Below are 19,721 nucleotides of genomic sequence, written 5' to 3' on the forward strand. Positions count from 1 at the left end.
CTCCAACTGAATCTCAAGAAATGCCACTTCGCTGCTCGGACGCTCACCATTCTCGGTCACGTCGTATCAAAGGATGGTGTTCTTCCCGACCCGGCTAAACTACGCGCTGTTGCTGAATTCCCCAAACCAACGACTGTAAAACAGTTACGCAGCTTCGTAGGATTGTGCTCCTACTTTCGTCGGTTTGTGCGCAACTTTGCCTCCATAATTGCCCCTTGGACCCAACTTTTAAGCAGTGCCAACGACATCTCATCATGGTCTTCCGAATGTGATCACGCATTTACCACTCTTCGCCGTCTCCTGACATCACCGCCTATATTGCGCCACTATGATCCCACGGCTGCAACTGAAATCCATACAGACGCCAGCGGTGTCGGTCTCGGTGCAGTTCTCGCTCAACGCAAGCCTGGATCCCCTGAGTATGTCGTCGCCTACGCCAGCAGAACGCTCAACAAGGCTGAGGTAAAGTACAGTGTTACCGAAAAAGAGTGCTTAGTCATACTTTAGGCAATTGCGAAATTTCGCCCATACATATATGGCCGCACCTTTGCTGTAGTTACAGACCATCATGCCTTATGTTGGTTGTCGTCGCTGAAGGATCCATCAGGTCGCCTTGCTCGTTGGGCTCTGCGACTTCAAGAGTATTACATCCGCGTCGTGTACCGTTCCGGCCGCCAACATGCCGATGCTGATGCGCTCTCGCGATCACCACTGTCGACTGAGGCTGCCTCTATATCTTCTATGGAACACGCGCTGTCCGCTCTTGACATCGACACAATGACCTCTGCACAGCGCGACGATCCATGGATAACTTCGCTTCTGGACGTCTTATCTGGGGTACCGACACTTCCCATCACTCGAGCATTGCGACGCCAGGCTTCGCACTTCACCATTCGAGGTGGCCTCTTGTACCGGCGCAATTACTCACCAGATGGCAGGAAGTGGCTGCTCGTTATTCCCCGAAAGCTGCGCTCTACAATCTGTGCATCATTTCACTCCAACCCGCAATGCGCTCACGCCGGTGTCTTCAAGACCTACGAGCGTTTAAGGAAGCGGTACTACTGGCGTGGGATGTTTACTTTTGTTCGACAGTTTATTCGCGGCTGCCACGAGTGTCAGCGACGAAAACAGCCACCGAATGCAGGGGCAGCTCCACTACAGCCGCTTGCGTGCCCTGACCGCCCATCGATCGCGACGGAATCGACCTTTATGGACCACTGCCATTGACCACAGCAGGTAACCGGTGGGCCATCGTTGCTGTAGATCACCTGACATGGTACGCCGAAACCGCTGCTCTTCCTACGGCGACCGCTCAGGACGTCGCATCTTTCATCCTCGATCGGTTTGTGTTGCGTCACGGCCCTCCTCGCGAGCTCCTAAGTGACCAGGGCCGTGTATTTCTATCCGACGTAATCCAAGCACTTCTCCGTCAGTGCCATATTGTACACCGGATGAGTACTGCTTACCACCCTCAGACGAATGGCCTGACTGAGCGGTTTAATCGGACCCTGGGTGACATGCTCGCGACGCATGTGGCATCTGACCAAACGAACTGGGACCTGGTTCTTTCGTTTGCGACCTACGCGTACAACACCGCTACCCAAGTCACCACCGGCTTTTCTCCATTCTACCTTCTATACGGACGTGAACCATCGCACACAATTGACACTTTGCTGCCATACGCACCAGATGTATCTGAGTGCACGACCGTGTCTGAAGCCGGCCGTCACGCCGAAGAATGCCGCCAACTAGCGAAGCAGTTTACTACGGCTGACCAGCAACGCCAGAAAAAGGCCCGCGTTGACGACCACCCTCCGGCCGCCAAGTTCGCCCCTGGAACCCTTGTATGGCTGTATGTACCACCCTGTGCACCTGGTTTGTCTACCAAGCTACTTTCAAATTACCATGGCCCATACCGCGTGGTAGAGCGCACATCGCCCGTCAATTACGCCATTGAACCGCTTACGCCACCCGGTGACCATCGTCGGCGTGGACACGATATTGTTCACGTGGACCGCTTGAAGCCGTACTTCGACCCGCTCGTTCCTACTTGTTAGATTGCCAGGATGGCTTGATCTTTCTCGACGGGGGCAATTATAATTAAAGAATGTTGACAACAAAAAGGAACAGCAAGCATCATCGCAGAGTATGGCGCCACGAGATCGGCGCTCGAGCTCCTCCATCCTCCTCGTCCTGTCGCTATCTCCAATCTCCCACCTGCCCGTTTGGTTCGCCCAATAAACCTCTTTACAGTGTATATATATATATGTGTGTGTGTATATGTATATGTATGTATGTATGTATGTATGTATGTATGTATGTATGTATGTATGTATGTATGTATGTATGTATGTATGTATGTATGTATGTATGTATGTATATGTGTGTATTTATCTATATATATGTGTGTATATATAGTGTATATATATATGCGTATGTGTGCGTATATGTGTATATATATGGATATAGATTTGTATGTTTATTTGTGTATGTATATACATATGTATGCTTTAGTTTTGTGTACAATTATGTATGCCCGTCCTGCAAGGACCACGTCGTGGTTTGCTGTATGTACTAAATAAATAAATAAATATTATAGTGAAATTGCGGCGTCAAACCCAAACAATTATTATCAGAGTCTATAACCTGCTCAAAAAGGTACAATACAAAGGGGCAGCAAGATATATGTAATGTGGCTAATAGTTGCACAGAGTCTGTGACTAACTAAAGCATATGACGAAAAATTCTGATGAACTGCGCTGAAGTTCTTCCCGCCTACTTACCATCTCACTGTTTACTTGTTACGTACATTTGCCAAAACATACAGTTGGTGAAAGTTAATAAATAGTACGTGGTCTCGTTGGTTTACAGGCGCGATGTAAAAAAACCTGAAGTTCAATGAATATGTAGTTGATGATCTAATGAGTGATGGGAGAGTTTGTGAAGAATACCTAAAGTAATTCGCTCCGAAGCCCCTCCCTGATAGCACTGCTAAGTAAGTGGTGCTCCTGAAGGCATGTATAGTTTTGGTGGCAGTGACCGTATCATCCTGATCACTTACCTAATTCTGAACCTTTAGCTTTGTTTTTAGTTGGTGTTGGTCACAATCTGGGGTAGCTTTCCTTAGTAGGACACCAAGCAAACTTCTTAGGTTCCGTAGGAGAAGGAATCAGACCATGTTTAGCGGATAGCAAAGCGATGAGCTTCAGTTCTACGGCAATAAGAACAACAGGGCACGTTATGTGTCCTCCAAACAAGACATTGTTTGAGAAATCCTCCTGTCATGTCGCAAACACTACACAGGTCAAACTGGACGGTTCCGTAATGATCGGCTGAGCGTACAGTGTAATGATGTAAGGATAGGCGGCGATGGCTGGTTAGCCACACACTGCAGTTTTTTTAGGTATTCTGTCGACCGTAGGCACCTTGACAAAGCCACTCGTAGAATCGGCAAGTATTCATTGGCTGGGTGATCATTAGGTTGGCACCTCGTACCCACCTCTCAAAAGCAAGGAACTTGCTGTTCTCCTTAAAACAGTATCTAGGTAAGCGCGAGTGTTGGTTCAATGTAAAAATGCGTGATCGAGATTCAAATAAATCATTTGTTGAAAAATACCGGCGGTGCCCTCGTGTTTCGCCGTTTAGAAAAACTCTGCGCTGAATCACTTCAGAGATGTCGTACCAAAAAGGCCGTAAGTCATCGCTTGCCAAGTCCTCTAATATTGTCGTCCAATGCGAGGGGTCAATTTACGTACTCAATTATGTGTGGCAGAAGCATAGAGTCATACCAGAACGTCATAACATGTGGATAGCGACGTCAGTAGTTGGTTCGAGGGCACATCTATTACAATGGCAGAGGCATAAATATACATGATTACCAGCCATAGAATTAACACAGCGAGCGTGTTGCCACATGTTAGTGTTCTGGGTTCCTCACGCAGTTTTAGAAGGAAGAATCGCAACGTATTGTGCACCTCAGAACTCGGGAGCCCATCTTGTAGACTGTCGACTTCGACTGTCGCTGATTGGCCGGAGCTCGGTCAGCAGCGTTATCCTGTTTCCTGTTCCTTTCCACGACGTCCTTTTGGCGTAACTAAGTTTTCACAACCCTAAACACAAAATAGAAAGACAAAATGTACTTCGCTGCAATAAATGCAGCGCCCCCCCCCCGGAGATATTCTTTTTGCACGTATATTTGAGAGCCCGAATATGAACTCTGCTCAGCATTCTCGACATTGTTCTGAAACAACTGAACACGTTCGTATGCAGGACGTGTTAGCTTTGTTGGCCCAAAGTGAAAAAAAACAAACAAGCGAGCGTACACAAAGTGTCAAGCTGTGACACTTCGTGTACGCTCGCTTCATTTCGTCCACTTTGTACCCGTTTATGCTGTGCATGTGCCAACAGAAAGTAGACATGGTCAAGGCTGTCTTGGCGTCACTGCTCCCAGCCTTTTCTAGTAACTGAAAGCAAGTGGACTCATGCAGACTAGCATGAGACTATATTGTAAAATGCCTATCTTTATCCTACAGAGACTAGTTGTTCTTAAAGTTTCATTTATACGCGAAGTGTAAATTTATCCCGTATCTTTCCTCTTAATTGTATTCAAAACTATACCACTTATTTTAACAGCCAGTTATGTCACCTATTAACCATGGTAAAAACGAGACACAAGCTAGCATTTTAGTCTAGGGTTACCGATGCGACGCTAGAAACTGAGAAAATGATGTGAACTGGGCTAGGCTTCGTTACGGCACTCTATATTCTACTCTTGCGAGATTAATTGATGATTGATATGTGGGGGTTAACGTCCCAAAACCACTTTATGGTTATAAGAGACACCGTAGTGGAGGGCTCCGGAAATTTCGACCACCTGGGGTTCTTTAACGTGCACCTAAATCTGAGCATTCGGGCCTTCAACATTCCGCCTCCATCAGAAATGCAGCTGCCGCAGCCGGAATTCGAACCCGCGACCTGCAGATCAGCAGCCGAGTACCTCAGCCACTAGACCACCGCGGCGGGGTGATTGCGAGATTAAGGAGTGTGACGTTCAAGTGACATTATTTCATACGTAGTCAACACAAACAACAGGCGAAGATCATGTTTCAAATAAAAAGCTGTGAAATGTCGCTGACAACTAAGTGATGATTCACTAGGCTTTTCAATACCGACTGAAAAGACGGCGACGTATGAACACGCTGAAACATGCCGAAAACTGGTATTATACCCGAACCAGGGCACAACTTGGAATTGTAAAACATCTGCCAATTCATTGTATCAAATATCTTTTCATTATTGATCCCGGAGGCATGTGTTAATGTCGATGGATTGAGAAGACGCTGGGCATCACTCTAATCACGTTTTTCTGATAGCTGATAGCCAAAGAATAAACCAAAAGAAAAACTTCGCACTTTCAGATCATGACTCAGGGGGAAAACCATTGCACAGAACACTACTTTCTGAAAATGGGGTAAAAACAATGAGTACAGCTCTTGCTACATTTAAATACAAGCCCCGGCTAGAGTCTACCCACCTTCACCAAGCCGTCAGATCATAGTCCGAATGAAACACACTTACTTGTTCCGTCGGTCTCTGGAAGGAACACTTGCGTTATGTTGGGCCCTCCATCGATGTAGCCAATTATCCTCTTTAGTGGACCTGTCCAGAAATCAGAGCGCCGCGCCTTCCCGTGGCAGATCAGGACTGGAGCATTATGGGAAAACGGAGCGCTGGGTGGGCTGAGCAGACGACGCTTTTATGCTTTCGCCTGCTTTGAATGCGTGCTGTGAGTGGTTTTGGCTGACGTAAGATGCTTATCTTGTGAAGGAAGGGCTACTTAGTGCTTCAACTTTCATGCTCGACAACTAGACTGTAGAGCTTGCCATAATATGCCAGAATCATCACAGAATATGCTGAAGAAGAAGAAAAGCGGCGGAAAAACCTGCTGTGTTTTTGGGTGTCATGAGACGCGAAAGACATCGGATGTTTGGTCAAAGAGCTCGTTTCGCAAAAATTTCGGCTTCGGCATCATTGTCTGCGTTGGCATTCGGGTCGATGGTTCTAAAAAAAAATAATCATCTTGTCTGTGACTAAAAATCGAAAAGATACAAAAAAATTAATTACAAATTTTTCAGGTCCGACGAGAATTCAACGAAGACCATCTGCGTGGCACGCAGGTGGTCTATTACAGAGTCACGTTGTCAACTTGTTGTAACTGCTGTAAAAAAATAGTTGTTGAAACTATTGGCATGCAGTGAAGTTGTAAATGACATGCAGTGATATGGCATGCAGTGAAACCGGTCTCCTTAACGCATCATATAGTGCTTGGTAGAAGCGTGAAATCACGCCAGTCGTCAAAGTATGTGCGTTGAGAAGCGAATGGGTGTTTTAAATGCACATTCGTTAGTACGCGTTCAGACGTATTTCATCATTACCAGCAAAAGAACCGCAGAGGAAGTAAACACATTCGTAGGATCGCATGTTGCCCTATAGGGACACGTAGGGGCCTCTTCGCTCATTCGCAAAATGAATACGTAAGGAGTGGTGGGCACTTAACAGCTGCGCTTGCAGTGTGCATTCAGTGGTATTCAGACAGGGTTAATGTTACGCGCACAATCGTTCGTTTCCTCACAACCGAAAGAGACTAGCAATTGAAAGACGACTAGCACGAGGTCCGATTATGCCATCACATCTGCCCTTGAAGGTTTAAAGTTCATCTTTGATTTACACTCATGTTTACAGAATAACTTACCTCTGGATAGCACTCGCATTTAGATACAAGCTGTGTGAGGCCGTAAAAGGTTGAAGTTCAATTGTGTCATAAATTGCCTCGACAACCGACTTCCCCTTTACAAAAACAATGGCTGGAGAGGCTGAGGGCAATGTTTTCATCAGGATCATCTTCATCACCATAAGCAAAGCAGATGGATGCACGTACTAAGCAGCTAAGTGAATAGTTAACCATTGCCTAAAACCTGTTTGGAAGCGCGATCAATCATACAGCGGTCATGCTCAGAAAGACGAACTAGTGATCTGACATGTTCTAATATTTATAGCACCCCCAATGAAAGTGAGAGCAAAAATTTACAATGGTGTCTAATATTTTCAGCGCGATCCCAGGCAGCACGCCGCCGTTGGACCAATCTTGGACCAACATCGGCTAACATCGGCACCGACGTCGGGCCGACGTCGGAAGTGCAACTTCTTCCAATGTCGGGCCGACGTTCAAGCCAATGATGGGCCGACGTTTTGCCGATGTTTTAGCCAGTATGCAACCAACATTGGGCCGACGAAGGCCCATCGTATTGCCGACAAAGCTGCCAATGTTCGGCCAACATTGGGCCATATTTCAGCCAATCACATGCCATTTTTACGCCGATGTTTGCTGCACGACGAATATTGGCTACAGATGTACGACTAACATTGGACCAATCCAGGGCCACATTGCAGCCAATCAAATGCCGTTATTACACCGATGTTTCCTGCACGACGACTATTGGCTACTGATTGGCTTGCCATTATGTAACCATTATTAGTAGGGAATTTTTCTTACCCGAAGATTTAAACAATATGCCTCGATGACCCGCTCTTGTAGCTTTGCAGCCCGGTATACTTGGGGCAACAGAAAATTGAATGCTGAGAACTTAAAGCAGTTACTCGATCTATTTCATCTTTTATACCTCATTCCCTTTGCTAACACTAGAAGCGTAGTTTATGTTTTTACCAATTTATCTTTTGCAATAGCGAGTGCTTTATTTGGTACTGGTATTTGGTACAGCAGATCGAAAAAAGTCGTTAGGAAGTAAATGTTGAAAGCGTATGTCCCCCACTTGCAATCCCCACATATGTCCCCCACATGGTAATCGAGAATATTCACAGTTTAGAGCATTTTTTTGTAACTAAAACATTGTGATGGTGCTTCCGAATCAGCATAAGCTAGCCGAACAGTGCACCACCGACAGTCTGCAGACTATTTATTCTTTGTTTTTTTTATTTATTTGGTACAACAAAAAATGTATACATTGAAAAATATATATACACAACTAAAAAAGGCCCGCTCTACTGCAGGTCAGGTTGCGTTGGGGGCACAGTGACAGTGGTGCTGTCAAGGCCCTGGCTGCTGTGGCTGGGCAGGAAGCCAGCTGCCGCGAGCAGCCGATAATCTGCACTCTGAGAGTGGGGATCATCGGGCTGCTCCACAACAAATGCTTCTCTGAAGCGCCGCTTCCTGCCCCCCCAGCGATCACCAGACCCTGGCAGCCCCCTCTTAATAAAGTTGAGGGCCTCCGCCTGGTCGCACCCTGCTTTTTGGCAGATGACATCTGCATACAAGAACAGAAATACCATAGTACACATGAAGCACTGCAGTACAGAGAATACACAAGGGTACACACACATAAAACAATGAACAAGTCTAACCTGTCACTAATCTACAGAGCCTCAGGTTCACAAAGGCCCTTTTCCCTTTTCTGCCATGAAGGCTGTACAGCACTTGCACGTCATGTGCCAATACAGCCTTCATGGCATTCACACCAATTTTTCGGAGGCCACGTCCCCCAATCTGCAGGAGGTGCTTGCACTGTAAAAAAATGCAAGAAGCATAGATGGGGTGAACGCAACAGCACATCGAAATGTTTTCATGATAAACATCTGCAAGAAGAGGACACTGAAAACAACAACTTGAATTTTTGGGCGTCACAACATTTCATTGTTTTTTTACGCTAAATTCAACTCACTTGACCTAAAATGGTTTCCACATCAGCCCTTTCACACTCAGTGTGAGAACCTTTCAGAGTCCTTCTCTGAATCGCTGTTATGAAATCAAATACAACACTGTTATAACCCTTAATAAATATTGATTCTAGCTATGAAATAGTATAATTACTTTGTACAGTGCTCAAATTCCAATACACGTTTCTTCGAGGTTACAATGTCTTTGCCTGAATGTTGACCAGGAGTAGCTTCTACAGGTGAAAAACGATAAAATATGTGGAATTCAAAAAGAAGCTTTGGACATGTTTTTAATCAATGCATTGTAAGCAGAGCACAACAAGATAAATGAACATGATCAAGGCGTACTAAGAGGCAACCTTAGAGCGACCAAATCTTGGTCATAGATGAAACTGGTAGAAAAATAAAGGTCGCACTAGATGGTCGCACCATTTGCTGTTTATATTTTTCTGTGATAGCCAACAAAGAGGCATGTCGCTATAGAAATCTCATCACAATAAACAAAGGTGCATTTTTCTTCACACTGCGAAATTGGGTGCATGTTAGATTTTTAAAAAAGTAAGAAATCGGCTAACACAGGGCAGGGTGAACTGTAGCTCAAAGTAGAGAGAGCCGCAGCGGACACGAAATAGGGTGATAAATGAACAAAATTACTGAATGTCTGTTTTAAGCAGGCTATTGCTAGTCACTGCCCATCAAACACACGATGCCGCCTACATCCTCTGCTAGCTCAGGACAGTTCACTCAGACTTCACCGACTATAGTAAATACAGTCGAATCTCATTAATTCCAACACACTTAATTCGAACTGACGCTGTGGTCCTATCAAAGCTATACCGCGCTCCGAAAATGCTCTCAGCACCCCGCCCAATCCTGCGGTGGCACTTCAGACACCTCATCGCTGTGCTTGAAGAAGAAAATGAAGAAAAGGAAAGAAAAGACTGCGGTGGAATGTTTGCCAAATGCCAATCTGCGACATTCCTGTGCCCCGCTTCGGCTTTTTCCGTCCCTGCCACGTAGAGACCCTTCTCCTCTTAACACTGCGCATGAAGAGAAAGAGGGGAAAAAAAGCTGCCGCAGAGAGTTGGCTCTCTCATGCCGATCTGCAACGCGCCGGTGTCACGCTTCCCTGTTTTTCGTTTCTGCTATGCTGAGACTCTTCTCCTTTGAACACCGCGCATAAAGAGAGAAAAAAAAAAAAGCTGCCGCGGAGTGTTTCTCTCTCGAATGCCGATCTGCTTTTCTCCAGGTGGAGACGCTCCTCCATTCTCATCATGTGCTGGCCACGCTCCGGCTGCAGCGCAGATGGTAACAGTGGAAACACAGTTGTCTTCGAAGAGTGTCAGCACTGGACATTGCCGCGCGCAACTTCTTTTGCCAGGAGAATACTGAAGCCGAAGTACAAATGCTTTGCAAACTGCACGCAAAACTTGTTGACTCGTTGCAAGGCCAACGTCTACAGACATGTATTGACTACTTTAATTAATGACGGATGTCCTGTAATTTGTGAATAAAACTTCTCCATGCACATGCATCACTGCATGGTGAGCCCTCCGCTCGTTTACCATATTTACTCTATTCTACCGCGCCCTCGATTGTAACGCGCGCCCGGTTTCCACGACAAAAAAAAAAAAAAAAAAAACAACAACTAAGACATCGGTTGCAACGCGCACCCTTTTTTCTCGTTGGCCCGCTTGATCACACCACTCGCGAAAACGACTCTTTTTGAGAGTGTCTTCCGTTTAAATATGAAGTACGGGGGAAGCTTATGCCTATCTGACGTGTAACAGAGCATTGCTGTCACTCTAGTTTTACCGTGGCCCGATGTCAGTACACAAACTTGCTTCGCCCCCTTCTCCTAGACGGTTGTGGTGCCAGGCATGTCGAAGTAAAGAGGCTTGTGATCGGCATTCCCGATTTGCCCAAGCAGGTAGCCGTTGTTGTGCCGCAAGTTTAGGAGGAACCTCTGAAGACTCTGAAGCTTTTCTTCAAACTCCTCCGGCAACTTCCGGCGTATGCCCGTTCGCCTTCGGAGGGAAAAGCCTTTTCTCTTCATAAACTTCGTTAGCCAGCACCTGCTCGCTTTAAAATGGCTCTGCATTAGCCCTTTTTCTAAGGCTAACTGCATAGCCTGCACTTGGAGCAGTTCTGTCGTCACGGGCCGCTGTGCCGCTCACTGCTTAATCACATACTCGCCGAGCAGCTCTTCAATTTGTGGAAACCGACTCTGCTGTGGTCCACTGAAGCCTTTGCGTGAATCTTTGCTGTCGACAATATTCTGCTTTTGTTTCCGCAAGTCCCGCACGCACGTTTCGGGAACTCCGAATGACCGCGATGCGGCCCGATTTCTGTCCGTTCCGGCACACGCGACGACTTTTCTTTTAGAAGCAGCATTGTGGTGCACTCGTCGAGTTTTTGGAGTCGGCGCTACCATGCCGTCGATGCTAATGTACTACAAGATGACGAACTCCTCAGCACACGTATGAAGTGCCGCGCATGGTAAACACATAGGCAGAAATGGCCGACGCGCCATGCCGACGCACGTAGGGGGCGGTCATTTTGTAAGTGGCGATGGCAATAGAATGACCATATTCATTTTTTTTTTCGTACTCGATTCTAACGCACATGCGATTTATGAACTCTCTTAACCGGAAAAAAGGTGCGTGTTAGATTCAAGTAATTACGGTAACTTTCATTATTTTGAACTTCTTTTAATTTGAACAAATTTTCTGGCCTCTTTGAGTACGAATTATTCATATTCGACTGTAGTACAGTGGCTTATGAGATAACCTGACTAGTTTGTTTCCCGAAACACAGTATCTTAAAGCAGTACTAAATTTCTGCATGTTACATAGGCATATTAAAAATCAAGAAATATACACCAAAGCCGCAGCCACAGCTTTACTCTGCACAGCTGCCTCTGCTGCCTCCACTTCTCCAATTGTACCAGCAGGCAGCCGGGGAAGGTCAGAGGGGCGCTGTGCTGGCTGGGCGTGCTGAGGCACGGACAAGAGCCGTACCTTGTGCTTCAGCTGTCGCACCTCCTGCAGAACCTGTCTTTGTTGCTGCCGGATGCCAAGTTGGATCCACAGGATCCGTAGCAATAGAGCTGAAACATACAAGAGTACATACCATATTTACTCGCATAATTTGCATCCTCACATAATTTGCTCACCAGTATAATTAGCCAGCCTGCTTTACTACAAGAAACTTTTTGCTCGCATACTTTGCCCTCCCCAACCAGCCCGAGCCACCTTGCCAGCACACACACAGACACATTTGACTTCATGATGCTCTGGTCAGGCACATCTTTTGTCGAGCAAGCGAGTGCAGTCTTACACAAAATGGGCTGAGTGCAAGGTCCCTTCTTCCATGAACTTTTATGCTTTCCCTAGAATATCGAACTTGAAAACTGAAACCTGTTTATGTGTAGTCCGAAATGCCTAAAGGTTTGCCTCCTATCTTCCCACCTCTTCCACGGCAAGAATGTATTCCCGAGACACAGCACAGATGTTGAACGCGTGCATGGACCTGTCACATCAACTAGATGAGGCAAGTTTTCGCACTCATTTTTTTTTTCGGTTTCGCCATCTGGCCATTGCGTTTTTACCGTTCCTTGTGATAGGCTACAATAATTATATACGAGGCAGATTGCTGTTATAAAGCTTACCGAAGAAAACTGAAACCGTGCTACTGCTAAGCACATCAGCGTGGAGTTCTTCGACATGCAATATTCAGTATGGGAGCCAGCAGAAGAGTGCGTTGAATAAGACTTAGCATAGAAGCTTGGGTGTGTTGGTTAGATATCGGAGGGAACACAACGCAATAGAAGACTGGGACAAGGAATGGACACACACACACATGAAGGGCGACACACACAGCACTGTGTTGGCATCGCGCTTCCTTGTCTGCATCTTACTTTACGTTGGGTTCCCGACAATTATTGGAGAGTACTTATGTTCTCTGGTATAACCCTGTCGTGGGAACTGGTTTTTGTGAGCACTGTTCGGAAGAACTTCAAGAAAATGGGGGCATTTGAACAGGCTTAGCAAACAAATGACAATCCGCTTTGAGACAGCTGTGACAGCGCCTGCAACATATATTCCCAGTTGAGCTTTTAGGCCAGCGATTTCTACTAGCTTCGCACATGACCGGATTGACAAAAAAAGTACACATAATACGCGAGTATATACCGCATTTGACTCTGTAGCTTTGATGAACCAGGCAGATACACAAATTTATCCAAAACTCCATTGATTCTGTTGCAAAATTATTCAACAAACAAATTACGATGTTATCCATGTTACTATACGATTGTGGCACTTTACCATTGCAGCTTTCCAGGAGGCACACATAGTGCAGCGTTAGTTCACCACTCGCAGTTAATTGTATGCAGTAGGTTGCTCACAGCAACTGACTGCATGCAATGGTGAACATCTTGCATGCTTGCACCGCTGTTTCAGCATGCTGGCTGCTTCCCATACGGCTATCAATTGATGTTCACAAATTGGGAAGATGAAGAAAGACTACACAGTGCCCTCTGGCCACCCTATACTCCAAACCTCCAGCCAACAAACAAACAAAAGAAACAGAAGTATGCAAATGAATATTATTCCTAATGCAGCTGGAATGGAGTGTAGTTTTCACCAATTCTGTGTGTTAAGTCAATATGGAGTGAGTTAACTCCATAAAGTAGCTTTTCTCATAACAGTGTTCACTCTATTGTAACACAAGGAGTGACTTCATAGCATCTAGAAGAAAAATAGAATCTTCAGTATTTGATAGAAATGTGAGGCTCTACCTTAAAACAACAATAATCTGGAAAAAGAACTCATTACATTCGAAAAAAAAAAAGGTAGCACAGTTGATCCCCTTTACAAGAGACACTGATGTAACAGACAAACGGGGATGAGAGGCACCAGTGTGCAGGCTGACATTTGGCCCATCATGCATCAGGCACTCCGTAGATGCACCTGTGCAGCCGGGAGCCCTGCAGTCAAGCATGCTGAGCAAGACTGTTGACCACTGTACAATGACACATTGCCACAAAATTTCAAAACTTCATTTCACAGACTTCTGCAAAAGCTTCTTACACTCTTGCATAATTTTTGCACAAGCTTCTCTCATTCTTGCGTGATTTTCGTCAGAACATATAAGTGTTGGAAGTTGTGTGTCCCCAAAAACTTGCACAATACAAATAGCATACATTAAAGTCTATCACTTAATACGTGCATAGTGTAACAATGAAAGGAAACTCACGCATGGTTTGCTCCGAGCCTTCCCCGTGCGGTGCCTCCTTGAGCCTTGGAGAGCACTGTACAGCTAGAGCAAAGTAGCATCAATCCAGTGTTAATGGCAGGTTAACAAGACAACAAAACTAACCCCCATATTCATAAACGCTCCCCGACTCGACTTTCACCCTTCACTTGACAGAGTTGAGCACTGTGCCGCTGCTCGTTTGAAAGCGACGCTGCGCTACTCGAGAATCACAGCAGATTATTGCTGACATGCAGCAATTTTCTCTGCTTAGAGACGGCGCTCCCATCAGCCATCTCAAGTGAAGGTGAAGCGTTGAGTGGAGGGACATTCAAGAATACGGGGGTAAGATTGGTTGCAAGAACACTACAATAGACACACTTAATTTTTACACTTCATCTATATTGTACAGCTACACACATTCTGCATCCTTATAATGCAACATATACATACAGGCTTATAAAGTAAACACTGTAGGCTGCTCAAATAACACCTACACAAAAAAATTACCCAAAAGTGGCCATGCGCAAAGTACTTTTATTTGAAACTCACAAAACTTTTGCGGTGATGGAGAATAAATAAGACAGGTTACGCTTGGAGGCACATGAGACCTTCGCAGCTTTCATAAAGTACAAAAAACAATATGGTATGTGTGTGTGTATGTACGCATGAAGCTTCAGCCTTTACATACGGTTTCTTGAAAGAATCGACTATGAATTTCATGGCACCTGTGTCCTTCAGCGCAATTGAAAGCCTGCTGATCAGTGTGTGCAATTGTGGAATAGTTACATGGAAAATGGCGTGAAACACCTAAAATCAAATTTTTCTAGCTAGGAAATATGCAGCTGTGTATACACAACACATGCTGCAAACAGTGGGAGGTGACCACAAGAGTGATTTGAGTGTAAGCGGCAGTATTCCGCATTCATGCACCCCGCCATTTTCAACTGTTGCCCAAAAGCAGCACCACTTCAGCGTGCTACTTTTTTTTTTACATCATAAACAGCACGGAATACAGCGAGGATGAAAACAACATATGCAATTAAATTTTGAGCACTATTTATGGTGCGCATGATTGATTGATTGATATGTGGGGTTTAACGTCCCAAAACCACTATATGATTATGATAGACGCCGTAGTGGAGGGCTCCGGAAATTTAGACCACCTGGGGTTCTTTAACGTGCACCTAAATCTGAGCACACGGGCCTACAACATTCCCGCGTCCATCGGAAATGCAGCCGGGATTCGAACTCGCGCCCTGCGGGTCAGCAGCCGAGTACCTTAGCCACTAGACCACCGCGGCGGGGATGGTGCGCATGAAAAAAAAAAAAAAAAGGGCCTTTGTACAACGACGAATTCATAATTTGCCTTCACGGACCTTCTGTTAGGCTGCACCACATACAGATTTTTTGTGGCTTTCAAAAGAGATTTGAAAAAAAAAATAATAACCGTGTTTACTCTCGTCATGAGCGCACTCACTAAGTCACCCTCATTTCAGTCGCCAAAATTTTGAATTTTTTTTCTTCCACATATTAAACACACACCTTACGTTCATTCGCTGAAGTCCCACGGGCTCCCCCCCCCCCCCCCCTTGCCACCTTCGCTCGCTGCCACGTGCCATTTTATTTTTGTTTCTATTTGTTCACGGAACGTCCCCTGTCTTTTTTAATTATCTTTTGTAACATATGTGGCATTATCTTGTTCCCGAGGTGCCACAGGTGCTTTGCTATGTAGATGCACCATTAAACTAGTATTTTTGATCAACTGTGCATTTCTGATGTTTACCTTGCAAGTACGTAAAACTGGCATGCTTCTTGATCTACGATACACATGTGGCTTGTCTCACTTTGAAGGAAAAGTTAGCATACAATGGTGTAAATGCTTAGAATTTGAAATATTGAGGCAGCAGCACACCGGAGATGATCATATGGTAAAGAAACAAGTGCTGCCTTGTTACTGGCAAGTTGTCACTTATATGTACAAATAAATTTTGCGAGCTAAAAAAAGTACAAAAGCACAGCGAGGCTATGATGTGGTTCAACCTGTGGATTCGCCTCATTTATCACGCCATATGATGAAGCTTCCTTTGGTAAAACTGCTCAGATAAGAAAAAAAGTTTGCTGTCCAATACAGCAACTATAGAAAGTGTGCACGTGCATCTCGCAGCGCCTTTTCGTCACTTCCGAAATGCGCCACCAACATGCCCGGGCACCAACCGAATCTATCGCCTACAACTGCCATGTTGTCTCCTAGTGCTTGCACCCGTTTAGTTTTGCCTCACGATGCAAGTTTGAGAAATTATGAGCTGCTAGTGAGGCAAGTTGATTTAGTAGTCCACGCAGAGGGAGCAGAGCTTAGGGTGTTTCTTCGCTGAAAGTTATAACCTGAAATTGAGAACGCACATTGCGATTTTCCTAAAAGTACTAGCGTATTTGGCTGGTGCAGATTAACAAAAGCTACTTGAAGAAACTTTGCAATATTTGCATCTTCAGGTGCAACTTCATTACGGGTAAGTGTCATAGCCAAATATTTACCTGCAAACAGATATAGCTTACCAAGATACTGTACATACAAACTTGTCCGCAGTTAAAATCATGATGGCGAGGAAGGCGGTTAAAATCGTGATGGCGATCGCGGAGATTTGGTATTGCATTGAAACAAACTATAAAGAATGGGCAACAATATTAGTTCACTTTGAAGTATAGCCGATCAGTTCAAGTTGGGCGTCAGGATTTTTTTTAATTAGTCAATTAATTCTATACACGGTCTCTATCATGTTCAGTGACTCCACTGTACATTAGCGTACAACAAAAGCAAAATACAAAGTGAAAAGTGTGTTAAAGCATACGCGAAAAATAAAGCGATGTCTGGCATTACCGCGGCAAACACCACGCAAAGTCGCTATCTGCCTTGTATAATATTTTCCTCGACTATTTCCACAAATTGCAATCAAAGAGGCTCAAGCTCAACATCAGCACTGTTTAAAACACTTGGGGGGGGGGGGCATTGCTACTTTGGTGGCGTAGGCCGTGACAATACATTCATAATATTATATCTCTTGTAAACTTGCCTAGCTCTGCAGGACTAGTTTTCGATGGGAGCAGCTGCGCTTCGCACATCCACTCTTAAAATTGCGGCTCGAGAGATTTTGAGCTTTCACTTGTTTTTGGGCCAGGCAATTTGTAGTGAAAGCAAGATAATAGGCCCTCATAGGTTGTGGCGGGCAGCCGGTGTACGCCGTGGCTGGTATATGTGTCGCACATCTTGATTATCTGGTCTTGTATCGAGTGAACGAGCGAGGCCTTCCTAATCCAATGAGCTCGTTAAAGTAAGACAACAAAAAACCACAATGCTTCCACATCGTTCACAGCAACAGATGACGAGCCCCCAAAAAACCACACTGCAGCACGTGAACTGCCGTAGGTACCCAGGGAGTTACCCGGGCATGGCGGGAGAGGGCGACAACGGCAGAAGTGACATCACAAGAACACTATGTATAAAGGGGACATTGAAAGACTTTTTTCCCATTTATAAACTTCGTGCACTGTTCTGTCACAATTTATAGCTCAGAATAGTTGTATTTTGAAAAGGGCACTAATTCATAAGCCCAATGGTTCAAGGATGGGTGCATTTAGGGGGCCCATTCTACGTTTTACTTATGCCCTTCAAGAACTTTCTTACAGGGCCAAAGTCCTGTTTCAGAAAGAACACGCTAGTGCGTGGCCAGCAGTCTGTCAAGCATTAGTGCTGGTGAGATTTGGAAATGCAGCGCATGAGCATCCTCATCTGCTACTTTTCTGCTTATGCTCTCGGGGCTTACTTGCGAGGCACGGTCCTTCGCACTTTTCATTTTCACACTGTAAATCAACTGATAGCAACTCTGCCTTCCATTATTTAATAAACCAATATTTCATGGTCACGAGGACGAGCTTAAAATGTTTGCTACATCAGACCTGAACAGCATTTTGAGTCATCGAAACTTGTTAGTTGCAGCGAGCATTATGCGAAAAATATGATGTGCTTTACGGTGACAACTTGCAAAACACTGCAGCAACGATTAAAATCATGCAATTTTTGTGCTCACAGGAAATCCCTGAAGCAGGAGGCACTGTGCTAGATAAATTGCGCAGCTAAAATATGGATGCGCTTTCCAATGCTGTCATGCGTACAGGCGGAGAAATGGCAGACAAAACTGGGCGCACCCCGATTCTATGTGCATGCGTCCCATTCACAAGCCTCGGTGCCAGTTACCACCACATAACTCACTGTCCATGAGCTCGCTTGTTTCCTGTAACAGTGGACCATACGGTACGCCTATTTAAAAACGAGGATAGAATGTATATAATGCAGCATCTGATGAAGCCATGACGATGTGTTGCTGATGAAATCTGGAACTCTAGTTAGTACCCTTATTGTTAACCAGCCGACCGACTAGCAAAAAGATTTGCGACTGAAATGATGGCATCTACACCTGCCCTTAAAGGGACACTGAACAAAGTTTTGCCGCCGAGATTTTCAGCCAAAGCAAAAGATTGGGCCATGAAATTCATAGACAATAATAATTTCAAGCAGAAACTACGAAAACATACTGAATTTAATGAGCCTTTTACAAAATGCCGCGTCTAGCTCTTAGACACGGCGTTTTCTAAAAGGTCGCGACATTTATTTTTCAAGATTTTTTTTGTTATTCAAGACAAATCTACGGTGCATTGTTCACAGAAAACAAAATTGCCTCAGTAAGATTTCTTTGCGAGCAGCTTACTAATTTTAAGGCAGGCGCGTTGATTCGTGAACTGAAGGATGCGAGTGATCGATCTTGCCTGCTAGTGGCTAGGCGACAAAGGCTTTACCTCATGTCCTGGTGTAGCTAAGTCACGCAAATGGAGCAGAAAATGTGCATTATCATTTATTTCACCTAAATATCACACGTATGTGACTTATTGCCGGTGACAGGTGATCAGGATGAAGTCGACAAGTTCCAAATCTGAACAAGAATTCACTCGAATGAAAAACCAACCTATACTCACGTGCACGGTGAAGTCGAACACGTCGTCCGTCAATGTTGTCGCTGATGCCCGAAGGAAAAGAGAAGAGGACAAGCGACGGGGTCGTCTCTTTCTATAAAGTCGGTGGAACTGCCAGAACGGCCAACACAAAAGGCATCGGGTTGACAGTCCTCCATCTGGGCATCAGTCGCTCCACCCGGGCATGCAGCTGCTACTGGTTCTACTACTATCCTCTTCCCCGTGCCTCTTCCCGACATTGCAGTGTTGCTGCCATACTCGCGAACCTTTTTAAATTAAAGCACGCAATCATGTATTATCGTGCGCCATACTAAACTTAAAAACAGTGCGCCGGTACATGAAATCACGAAGCGCGGTCCACGCCATCACAAGAGCAATTAGAGAAATGAAACAAAGAAAACAAAAATGTATAAAATATTTTGTCTCAATACGATCCGCAATCCAGTTTCCTGCAGCGGCTTTTGGCTCTGTATGAACGGCCAAGCCAGCGCCAAGCCAAGCTTGCGTCCCTGATCAGCTGTTTGTTTCCATCAAGAATTCAACAGTGAACTGGCAATTTGTTTAGATGATATTGCTAAAGGGCTTGAAATTAAATATTTCTCTACGTACTATTGCTGTACTTTTCCTCTCTGTTTCCTGATCACAGTGATGAGATTGAGGAGGTTACAATTTAGAAAACAGGAAGTGCAGCTCAAGCACTGCTAGTATCG

The 19,721-nt window shown here is 45.1% G+C and overlaps 1 protein-coding gene across 2 annotated transcripts; it reads right to left on the reverse strand.

The window, feature by feature from the left end:
- Positions 1-7,972: 7,972 nt before the first annotated feature.
- Positions 7,973-19,433, reverse strand: LOC142799757 (uncharacterized). Of its 2 annotated transcripts, none has more exons than XM_075887454.1 (5): positions 19,015-19,433; positions 13,990-14,044; positions 11,751-11,839; positions 8,419-8,578; positions 7,973-8,321 (listed from the first exon to the last, which is right to left on the reverse strand). In XM_075887454.1, the coding sequence occupies exons 2-5, from the start codon at positions 13,991-13,993 to the stop codon at positions 8,059-8,061; spliced, it is 516 nt and encodes a 171-aa protein (XP_075743569.1). In that variant the 5' UTR covers positions 13,994-14,044; positions 19,015-19,433; the 3' UTR covers positions 7,973-8,058. The 2 variants fall into 2 exon arrangements, with proteins under 2 accessions (XP_075743569.1, XP_075743567.1); XM_075887452.1 differs by having other exon boundaries at positions 13,990-14,052; positions 19,015-19,428.
- Positions 19,434-19,721: the final 288 nt, after the last annotated feature.

The sequence above is a fragment of the Rhipicephalus microplus genome, chromosome 1, assembly GCF_043290135.1.
Source record: "Rhipicephalus microplus isolate Deutch F79 chromosome 1, USDA_Rmic, whole genome shotgun sequence".
Taxonomy (NCBI): domain Eukaryota; kingdom Metazoa; phylum Arthropoda; class Arachnida; order Ixodida; family Ixodidae; genus Rhipicephalus; species Rhipicephalus microplus.

Excerpts from the sequence above, each read along its gene's own strand:
- LOC142799757 (XM_075887454.1), bottom strand. Across the intron at positions 8,579-11,750 it reads TGCGACAGCTGAAGCACAAG|TGCAAGCACCTCCTGCAGAT; the intron begins GTACGGCTCTTG and ends ATTTTTTTACAG. Across the intron at positions 8,322-8,418 it reads GCTCTGTAGATTAGTGACAG|ATGTCATCTGCCAAAAAGCA; the intron begins GTTAGACTTGTT and ends TCTTGTATGCAG.